Source organism: Pungitius pungitius, chromosome 9 (genome assembly GCF_949316345.1).
Source record: "Pungitius pungitius chromosome 9, fPunPun2.1, whole genome shotgun sequence".
NCBI lineage: Eukaryota > Metazoa > Chordata > Actinopteri > Perciformes > Gasterosteidae > Pungitius > Pungitius pungitius.
In genome coordinates, this window is record NC_084908.1 from 4,110,191 (window position 1) to 4,121,502 (window position 11,312).

At 43.6% G+C, this 11,312-nt stretch overlaps 2 protein-coding genes across 2 annotated transcripts; both read right to left on the reverse strand.

The window, feature by feature from the left end:
- Window positions 1-610: 610 nt before the first annotated feature.
- Window positions 611-3,092, reverse strand: LOC119218405 (uncharacterized). The gene is made up of 6 exons (XM_037472813.2): window positions 2,859-3,092; window positions 2,380-2,522; window positions 1,355-1,416; window positions 1,116-1,229; window positions 935-1,033; window positions 611-838 (listed from the first exon to the last, which is right to left on the reverse strand). Exons 1-6 carry the CDS (start codon window positions 2,976-2,978, stop codon window positions 714-716), a joined length of 663 nt encoding a protein of 220 aa, XP_037328710.2. The 5' UTR covers window positions 2,979-3,092; the 3' UTR covers window positions 611-713.
- Window positions 3,093-3,686: 594 nt separating this feature from the next.
- On the reverse strand, window positions 3,687-11,015 carry fip1l1b (FIP1 like 1b (S. cerevisiae)). Its single transcript, XM_037472882.2, has 16 exons — window positions 10,716-11,015; window positions 10,283-10,337; window positions 9,849-9,915; window positions 9,561-9,691; window positions 9,134-9,195; window positions 8,864-8,971; window positions 8,547-8,677; window positions 8,137-8,255; window positions 7,690-7,743; window positions 7,072-7,171; window positions 6,810-6,960; window positions 6,610-6,691; window positions 5,958-6,013; window positions 5,555-5,744; window positions 5,150-5,296; window positions 3,687-4,408 (listed from the first exon to the last, which is right to left on the reverse strand). The coding sequence occupies exons 1-16, from the start codon at window positions 10,792-10,794 to the stop codon at window positions 4,267-4,269; spliced, it is 1,674 nt and encodes a 557-aa protein (XP_037328779.1). The 5' UTR covers window positions 10,795-11,015; the 3' UTR covers window positions 3,687-4,266.
- Between the last annotated feature and the right edge of the window lie 297 nt (window positions 11,016-11,312).

Here is an 11,312-nt window from a genome sequence, read left to right on the forward strand (position 1 = left end):
TTTGTGAAGGGTGCGTGTTTACTACACTGACTGAACTGATGTAACCTTTGAACGGATGTAGCATATCTGAGTTCAACACGAGAAAGAACATTGACCGACGCTCTGCAGGTTGCAAGCCTGCTCCTCTGTTATTGGAGCACAGAGCAAAAGGGGGAGGGGCAGAGGACATGAGGAAGCGTATTCTGTTTGTCGAGATTGCCGTTGATGAGTTTTTCAATCGGCTCAGGCCCTGAAATCTACATTGCGTTTTGGTACGGTAGATGTATATTGGTCCCGGTGATGCAGATCTGTATGTCTACTGAACTGATTGCTGTGTTCAACTTTTTATGGGGACTTAAAGTAGATGTTTCACTGGGGTTTATTCCATTTAAAGCTACACAGCAAAATGGACAGACTCAAATGAACACTATTGGAGTTAATATTAACACTTTTAAAGTGTCCCATGGGGTCCACACTCCAGTGTCAATGTAAGACTTTTTAAAGCGTTGCCATTTTAACACTGGAGTTAATTTGACTAAGGATTTTGCCGTGTACTTTTGAAGTGCAGTTTCCTTGCTATTTGTATTCTAGACCCAAGAAGTGCTTCTTCATTTATGAATAAGGAGAAAACAATGCCAGTGCTTCCATCTTCATTTTATTACTTTTTATTTCTGTTCATAGAAATCAGACAACGAAATTACCCTCACTTAGATGGGCCAAAATGACAGAACTAATCAGTTCACAAACATTTCAAAAAAAGAATCCAGGAATTTGAAAACTTTGTGTCCCATCTTGGCCTCAAATAAAGAGTTGAGGGCAGCAATCCCTTCAGAGGGCGGGATGTTGTCGGGGCAGATTTCTGTATTCATAAACATTCATAATAAGACAAAACAGCTCTGTATTGCATTGTGGTGCCACAGTGTGTGAAAGTACATGCTTTTTGTTTCATTCTCACCGTAGTCTGGGTCCATCATTATGGGCGACGACATCTGGAGACATTCGGCCTGTCTCTTCAGCATCTCCAACACAGCAGGGGAGACACTTTTTCTCCTACCTGGAAGTAAAGATGAGTTAAATTAGAATAACATTCAGGTCAGTGCAGGGTTCTGGGAATGATAAACTTGGATGTTTCTTACTGAAGAGCAAAAGGCTGGTGAAAGTATCATTGCCAGAGACAACTTGTTCATAAGCAAGCAGACAGTCGGAGCAGCCAGTCTGCAGGTAGACCTCCTTGAGATAGAAAGGTTCCTCTTTGAAACACACACATACGTACGAACAGACACACACACAGAAAAAAAATACAAATGTATTTAATCCAAGTTTCCCCCCCTTAAAAAGAATTTCTCTGATAAGATTGTGGCTCTTCTTCACTTACCGATAAACAAGGTGCTGTTTTCAAAGTTCACATTGTAATGTATGCTGAAACATTTGCCAACTCTGTGAAAAGAAAAACATGATGGACTTTAAAGTAAGACCCCATCAGAGCTGTTATATGTTAAACATACAGTTGCAAAATGATTTAACCTGCATTGCGTAGTAGGCTTATTAGCAAATTATACCATTTTCAGCTTTTTGCAATAAACAAAGTAGACAAGACCAGAAATAGTTCAATACACCTAATATTACATAGATATTTACTACTCAGGGGCTTCATTGGTTCAGGTGTGCTTTAGATCAAACACATAAATACCTGGACTAGCTACGGGTTTGTTGTGAGGAATTTGATTGCATGTTAGAAAAATATGGAAATAAGTCAGAATTGTCCAAAACGTTCAGAGAACGGATGGAGGAGGCAGAAAGAAGAAGCTATCAGGGGCTGCCACCAGATTTCTGAGGATGCAAGTGGCACGAGTGACTGCAAAACACCTGCAGGGGATAAGGATATGCAATATCTGAGGGGGAAGAAGAGTGAAGAACAGACTGAAAAGCCACTGCATGGCTGTGGCTCAGTGATGCCCTACTGATCTGCAGCGTGTGGAGGGCACATATCGGGACACCTTAGGACCAAACGTCGTGCTGTCTGTGATGAAGCTGAAGCCTGGGCGTCACTGGACCTTCCAGCAGGACGTCATTTTGTGTTGAATTAACCACTTAAACAGTTCTTGTGTAATCGGTTTATTGCAAACAGCTGAGATATTGATTATTTTGCGATTAATCTTAAGTGTGCAATGGGGGTTGAATCCTTTCGATTGCAACTCCACAAGAAATTGTGCCAATGCATACCAGTCAACACAGGGAAATAGCTTAAGACATATATTCAAAAATACAGAATATGAAAATTTACATTAAAATATGGTTAAAAAAAAATACACAAGTCATTTGAATGAGTCAGCGGTAATGGAAAGATCAGATATATGTATTGTAAACATGTCCTTCTTTTGGCAGTGTGTGAGGATTTACATTCTCTGGGTCTGCAGGAGGTGGAGGACGTTGTCCTGCGTCGTCGCGGTGACGTCCAACCATGCGCTGGTCATCAGGCGGCTCATGGAGCGGCTTCCTGGGAGGTCAGAGCTCCCCCCGATGTACAGCCAGCGCCCTGAAATCTAAGGGACACGCAGACGGAGCAGAGTACATGCGTTTCTGTACGTCCTGTGGGCTCGTTGGAGATAAATAAGAGTTGGACATATAAAATCCTAGGAAAGTATGTAGCATGTAGTGAAGTAAAGTACGTAGTGGAAGTGGACAGAAGAGTTCAAACATGGTCACTGTCTTACTATTGGCGTTAAATGGTTGTACGCTTTTATCGACCGAGGTTAGACAACTTTGGCTCAAGGAAATAATTCATACGCATGTTTCAGTCATGCATTTACCATCACTGAAATACACCTGTTTTTACTGCAGAGTGTGAATTAAATTAATTAAAGCTGAAGGGCACTTACGTCTTCATTGCTGACAGATATGGGTTTCAACAGACTGTCACAGCTGCTCAGAGGAGCAGAGAGTCCCACTGAGAGGAGGCTCAGCACCACAGCAGCAACGCACTCCTTCATCCTCGCCATGTCTTGTGTCCTTCTGCACCTTCGCTCCCAGCTTTTCTTTGGTCTCCTCTCTGACAGACAGCAGGCTTAAATCAACAGTGGATGCATCTCACCACCGCATATCCACTGTTTTGTCAACTGATGGAAGCAAACACTGAAAGGCAGGGGGGACTTTGACCTGTTCATGGAAATCATGGATTCTAGATCAAATAAAATGCAACAGTATTAAACAGTAGTTTAAACATTGAGGAAATATGTACCAAATCCCAGAAACACTTCAGTGTAGGCCCTCCAGTGTAGTGAAGCTTTGGTAGTGTGGAGTTGCATGTTGTTTTGTACAGTGTAATGAATGATCTGTGCAGAGGATTGTGATCCTTTGAGTGTGGTGAAATCACACAAATACAGAGTACACACAAATCAGTTGCCTGGTGTTCACATGTGCTTTACGTGTCATATGAAGGCATGTGGACAAGACTTCCCTTAAACATCTCTCATTTACAGCATGAGGACTCTTGAAAAACAACTTGTTGTCAAGCCAAAGTTCAAAGACAAATATGACTAATCATTTCACGGCAGATTATGTTGCAGAATAGTTTTTCACAAACGTCCTGTACAATAGCACAGAATAGCTGGATTACAACAGAACACACAGAGAGCAACTTGATTCTTGGCTCAGGTACCTTAGACAACCCCCCCCCCCCCCCCCCATCACTACAGCTTTAATAAACGTTTGCGCTGAAATCATTGGAATATTTATTCAAAAATCACAAAATGATGTCTTATCAAAAGGTGGTTTTTTTTTTTATTTAACCCAACAAATTGACTCTAGAGATGTCTTCAAACAGGACAATAACAAACAAACGACAGAAAAAAAAGAGCTAAACCTGCTGATCACTGGGTGCTACAGGGAGATCTGAGCACAACCTCATTTAGAGCAGTGCTCTGAGAGAGGGGGGGGGGGGGGGGGGAAACGAGAGAGGAGACGGCTGTGGGGGATGAAGACAGATTGGTGCCTTCGTCTCATGTCCGCTCGTGACAGTAAGAGTGACGGACATATTAGGATGACCACCTCCTCTGCTCCGTCAGCTCTCCGCCCGGGGCGATGGCGAGGATGGAGGAGAACGTAGATTGATGGACAGACGTATCGATCGCGCCTTGACTTTCTGGTTCTTGATCCGTCTCCAAACTCCCCCCTTTTCCCTCCTCCTCGTCGTCATCCATGTGGCAGATGCGGAGGGACAGACAGGATCCAGAGACAGAGAGGGAAAGGACCAAACGCAAGAGGGGTGGGGGCAGGGGGTGGCGATTGCTACTCCATGGCCTCCTGGTTCTCTTGGTCTGCGCTGATCTCGTCGCCGGCCTCTTTGCCCTCCTTGCTCCTCTTGCTCTTCTTGTGTTTGTGCCTCCGGTGGCTGTCGCCCTCCTCGCTTTCATGTCTCCTCCTGCTACTGCTGCTAATTGAAGCAGAAGGATAAAAGTGTGGAAAGGGCAAGGAGCGGCGGGTGGTTGACAAGGGAGAGGAAAGGGCATGGAGGGAAGACAATATGGAACGGGTGGGGGGGGGGGGGGGGGGGGGGGGGGGTTAGGGAGGGAGGGTGGGAGGGGTTGGGACAAGAAGATCGATTGGGGAAAGAGAGAAGGTGACGTGAAATAGAGACAGACAAAAGGTGGTTAGGAAAATAACAGACACTATAACACTATAGAACATTTGTTACGTCGTTCTACTACTTAGTTGCAGTCGGTATAGCAACCATGGCTTATTTTTCCCAAAGTCAGAAGATTAAATGTGCGGCAGGCAAGGAGCGTACGAAGAAAAATAATATAAAATAAGATAATGTATTGTGTCACATGACACAGGCTAATCAATTTTTATTATATTGTCTATTTTTGTAACAATCTGAGCTCAGTGAGAGTTCCTCCCTCTCAGTGGGGGTACATTGACGGTGAGGAGTTACCCATTCCCCAATTACAGCTTGTTTAGCGGATGACAGCGTTTCCTTAATACTAAAACCAATTTCAGAAATTGGTGTAAAGGTCCAAGTTGAAGAATACCAAAAGCTAATAGACGTGTTCTTCTATTGGAAAGTGTGGCTTATTTCAACACTTCAGTGAACTGTCCACTTACTTTTTCTAAGAGGGAGGCGTTGTGTGTGTGTGTGTGTGTGTGTGTGTGTGTGTGTGTGTTAACGTGCCTGCGAGAGGATTTGTGGCGTCCTTCCTCCTTTTCTCGATGCCGTCTCTCTCTGTGTCGGTCCTCCTTCTCCCGGCTCGACCGCTCGCGATGCCGCTCCACGTAACCACGGTCCTGGTACTCGCGGAAACGGAAACGCTCCTCGTCACTGAAACAACAGCATTCACTTGCCTGAGTTACGTTTGCAAGCTTACCCAAACAGTTCTCTAAATGAATGTTAATTGTGTTGTTAAAAATCTGTTCACATCAGTGTGTGACTATGAGACCCCTATTAATTCATATATTTTGTTAAATTGTGACGTACATTAAGAATTTATTATATAAAAGTCAGAGCAACTTTCTAAAAACATTGGAAATAGTACCCAGATACTACGCCTGTGAACGTGCCGGTCTCCGCCCCTCTCACCTGGTGTAGCTAATCGCTGAAGGGCTGTGCTCCCTCTCTCTCTCCCGCTCATGTGTCCTCTCTCTGGGCCGCTCCCTCTCCTTCTCTCTCTTTTCATCTCGACGGGGGTAGTACTCCCAGGGTTTGGAGTTGTCCATCATGGGGGGCCAGGGTGGAGGCACGCCTCCAGACATGGGCGGAGGGTATGCACCTGACGAGGTAAAGGGGAGAGGGAGAGAAGAGACTATGATTGATAATGCACATTTTCCAAAAAAACTAAAACCAGTGATTATGAATAGCTAGGACTGCATATTTGAAATCCATTGCATTGGTCAGTTTTTAGATACACCCCGACTGATATTCTATAAATAGACAAATGATGGACAATGGTGCTGAGATCAGACCACCAGGCTGCACTTCCTACCTTGAGGGAACGGGTAGGGGGGGACCGTGCGTGCATCATAACCTCCAGCGTGGCCACTGTGGAAAGAGAAGAAGGTTACAGCACACTATGTAACCTACTGATACAGAAAAAATTTATGAATTGACTACTGAGCCGGAAGGTAGATGTTAACAGTGCACTGCTCCAACATTAAGATTTGTATTGGGATAGAAGGGTTAGACAATATGTGGCAGGAGAGCGGATGTGGTCATTGTGTAAACTTCAGAGCGCGTCAAAAAAGGTCACATTAATAACATTTTATGTAGTTTAACACAAATAATCCCCAAAGTAAGGGGCCAAATGAAAGTACCTCTGTTTCTGATTTATTTCCAACTTCTAACAAAGCTCATGAGCCAATAGCATAAATCTGTATCTATGATCACGTTGCCCGTTCACATGTAAACTGCTGAGTTTGTGGTAAGCGTCCGCCTTTATTGCAGTAATGTTACTAATGGTAAATCCGCCGCTCCAAAAGAAGAGTGCCTCTGCCATAACGGCCTCACTGACCTTATTGTCCGACAAGCTGCAGGACACGGAAACAGCTACCATGGCAACAAGGGACGTTAGCATGTATTAGCTATTGTTATTATCCAAAATAAATTACCTGTAAAATGTAAATAAGGCCAACAGTTACCTGTCCATAGTGGGGATGATAGCAGGAGGGGGGCCGCTAGGCGGAGGGGGAAAACCAGGAGGAGGAACTGTAATGGGCAACCCTTCAAGAGAGAAAAAGAGAATTAACACTCGAAACAATTTTTTTTAAAAGAGTAATTACAGGGAAAGATACTTATAATCACACCAAGAGAACAAATAAGATGATGACAATAGGCTTACTGGGTGGGGGGATGAGAGGAGGTGCAGCGTTGACGTTGGGTGGTGGCGGGAGGAACGGCGGTGGGGGGATGTTTGGGGGAAGCGCTCCAGGAGGGAAGAAGGGTGGGATCTTAGCTGGAGTCGGCTCAGCGTCCGTTTGTTCAGCGATCACCTGCACAACCACCGACAGAATGACTCTCGCGTACGCAGTAGAGGGTGCACTTCCTGTCAACTTTAACACCACTTTAGAAGGAAAAAAGTGTCCCGTGTTGGTTCTGTGTACCTGGATATTGTTGCCTTCTAGATTGTGTCTGCGTCGACCTTCAACCCTGCTGATGGTGGCCGTGCCTCCACCGATCACATCGATAGTACCACTCGTCTTCCTGTGAAAAGGATGTAAAAAAGGAAATATAATGCCCTGGTCTTATGCCTGGTCTTCAATATGCAGTCAGCCTAACGTACATAGACTCCATAATTCCCCCAGTGCAGCCCTTAATCATCTCCAGAGGCTGCTACTAAAAAGCCCGACATTACTTCTCAGTTATGGTCATTAGACTTTCATCGATTTTTTATATATATATCCATTTGTGCCAGAAAAGTCCGTGATCCCATAGAAGACATTTAAATACTCCAATAAAATGATGAATTAAGAATAAGAAACACTGAAGTTTGACTTCAAAAGGGTTATCATGAACATCTGTCAAAGTAGCTTCTCTTAAAATAAGTATTGGTTGAAAAGTAGCTTTGGATTCAGCTAATGATGATACTCTGACTCTAAAGCTCTACATTTTTGCATCAACCACCCAAAAAAAATAGCGTATCTTCGGGGCCTTGAGTTTTTTTGTGGTCAAGAAAAAGACCAGGGCCCCCATGTTTGAACATCAACTCATTTCCAACTTACGTATAATAGGACAAGTCCTGAGGAGGCGGACCAGGCCACTGAGGGGGAGAGATCCTGCCATTTTGAAACAAAGGACAGGGGCATCAGCTCAATCACACATGTAGTCGACGGTTTAACCTACTAAAAGCAAAGACATTAATAAACCTGGTGAAGACATGGGGCAAGTTTTTACAAACAGATCAGAATGATCCGGATTATGCAGTCAATCAAAACGCCACTTCAATCTTCATCGATCCCCATGAGAAAATGCACCACTTGACAGAAATAAAACTTGTTTACAGCCTGTACGGGGATGAATCTGTATATTACTCAACCGTATATAGCTTTTTATGGCTCAATGTTCTGCATAATTAAGAGAGTGGCCGCTAGCTTTTCGTATCGACTAACTTCAGTCGCTAAGCGTAACCTGCCGAAAATGTTACTAAGCGATGATAAAAGCAGTGTTACCTGTTAAGCTGGCTGACAGCAGGCTTGTACAGGCCGACAGGAGATGTGAAGTCTGGCTTTGACGTGTGAACCGGCAAACTGGACATGTCCTTGTCATTCCCCGTCCGACCTTGCTGAACCTTAAGGGCCAAAAAAAAGCTTTTTGGTATATGCAATGTGTAAATCAAAGTAGAGATATTCTGTCTGTCCACTATATTTTAGAAGTATACGCGATGAATAGGTTTCAAACTATGATTTTTGTTAATACTCCTCTGACCTACAAAAAAAGAGGGTGAAGCATTTCTTATAATGTAAAGTTTCCAGATAAAAGCAAACAAGAAACTGCTTCGAGACAAACTGATGAGAGGCAGGGGCTGATGAAGAAAAACAGAAAAGGGAGAAAATGGACAGAGTAAGCTCTGGTTCCTCACAGTGATCTTGCTCGTCACAGAGCCGATAGTAGAGACCTCCAGGCCCATGCGTAGTCTCCTTTGTTTCTCACAATAAGCCTTCCAAGTGTCTTCATTGAAGCCGTAGTTAAAGTAGTCCGACAGATCCGCTCCTACACACATACAAACACAATACTGTAAATGTTAGGAAGGTCATCCGTTTATGGGTACCGGAATATCACCGAATATCCTGAAATTGCTCATTATTGAGATGCTGTTTGCATATATATATATATATATATCTCTATATATATATAGAGATAGATATTTATTTATTTAGTATTTTTAACTACACACACCTGGCTTTCTCCAGGGCTTCTCTTCAAAGGACTCCACCTCCACTTCCAGCACTGGAACCCCGTTAATGTTACCAGGAGCTTCCAGATCCACTCCCTTCATCTTGGAGGCTGCAGAAAATAATCAACATCATAACATGTTAACTAGACATCAACATTTGGTTCAAACTCTTTACTACTCTGTGCAATACCAAAGTTCTATATGATTTGAACTGGATAGCGGAACAAAATAATAACCTTTTTCAGGTCAAAACAAAAAAAACAGTAATATACCTTGTCCATATGGTCTGGAGCCGGTCTTTATGTTGAGATTGACAGGTGGAGCGCCATAAGTTCTGAGAGGAAAGAACAAATAAAACTGTCAGAACACACACACACACATATATTTTACCATACAACAACAAAAAAGAATAAGAAACAGTCAACCCTGTGGTGGGTAGAATTCATAATCTGCTGATAGTGTTCAATAACAAAATCAATAACACTTTCTTACATTTATATCTTTAACTTTTAAACGTGTTAACCAAACCTTAAATTCTAAAGTACGACTAAAACGTCTTTATTGGTTGGGAATTGCTTTAGATTAAAAAAATAAGACTAAGAGGTTAGCTTTTTGAGTAGGAACTAAAAAAATCCTCTGGTTGGAACAAGACGTGTCTCTTTGTTTACAATGAACATTGAATAAGTGCTTTTAACCTACGTATATTGAGGCGCTCCAGTTTTAATGTCTCCAATGGTGACGCGGACGTCGTCGTCATCGTCATCACTGTCGCTGTCACTGTCAACGTCCTCACCTGCTCCTGCACCATCGCCCTCACCTTCGCCTGTGTCCTGACAGAGCATGGGGGGGCGGGACATAAGCATTTCTCAGAAAGACAGAACCCAAAGTTTACCAATTGAAAATTTTGCACTAAACCTGCGTTTAGAAACAGGGCCGCATAGTCGAACACACACTGTGACTGTGTGCATGCACACTAGGGTTACCTACCTCAGAGGCCACTCCATTCCCTGTAGCGTGTGCTGCAGCCTCTTCTGTGGAGGCATCAGCAGGTGCGCTGTTGATAAAAGTAAATTCTATTTTTAATTATTTCAAGCAGGGCGGTCTTGTTTCCTAACAATCGCAATGCGAATGCAGCACAGGATTTAAAAGTGAATATTTCATAATAATGGCAATGAGTCATTTGAGTCATTTCCTCCCACTGTTAAGAATGTTATCTTACAATGGTGTGTAAAATGATGTTGTCAATGTGTGAACAACAGTAATTTGTACAATTAAACGTTTATCCTTTATTTTACATTTCTTTTGAAACCTATGAAGCCATACTTATGGATACCCCTTGGATGTAAACAAGTGCGCTCTTTAAGTCTCACGTCACTTTCACAAATCACAGGTGTTAATGAGCGCACACACACGACACAGACCTGACTGCTGCATTCAGTTTGGCTTCTTCATCTTCATCTCTGCCCTCAGACTCATCTGAAATATGAAAAATGCACTGAAGATCTTCATTCAGACAAGCTAGCTCTAGAGGCTATTCGTTAGCTTCTCATGTGCAACATATGCAGATAATCCAACATAGACCGACATTAGCGTTTAACATATTTCACATTTTCATTATACTAATATTACAAACGTGGGACAGAGATATTTTTCGTCGCATTTTCTCAAGTCACACGGCAGCAAAGGCCGGGAAATGCAAACGAGGACAGCTAGCTTAGCTTACGGGCTAACGTCATTATCTTCTCCCACTACCGCCACTGTTATGATCAGCAGTTCTCACACGCGCGGGCGCGCGGACACACTCACATACACCTTTGGCCAAAAAGAGCTGTTTGCAGCTTTTTCTTCTCATACCTCCGTACAGCCATTCCTCCTCCTCATCTCCACCACTGGCATCCGTGGTGGTCGTTTTGTCCGCTTCCTCCGCGGACATGTTTATAGCTAACACGCAGCGCTTTAGGCTGAACCAACAGCGGCGTCACGCGAACACAATACTCAAAAAAAGCTTTTCAAAATTTGAATTCACGTACAGTGTATCCCTTCTACCGGGAAACGCGGTTATGTACCAGAAATTACGCCCTCATTACATTCATCTTCGACCGAGGTGAGCGAGGGAATGGTGCGACCCCGGAAGATGTTGTTGGCGTCCCGCTGCGGTGAACGTGTCGGTGAACAAAATACAGCGCCTCCAGGCGACGGAGGCCGGTAGTGCTCAATGTAAGATCATTATGTATTCTGACCTTGCCCCTGCCCCTGGACTCAATCCAAAACGGTTTCATTATGGCTTTTTTGTTGTGTCACCTGATATTGGTCATAGTCACATCACACCCTCGACTACGAGGGCTCCAGCTATGGCCACCGCTACGGGGACACCCAAACATTACGCCCATATGTCCTTATTGACCATTTCATTCTTAAATCATGAGTTCTCAATTGCTTTAACACAAGTCT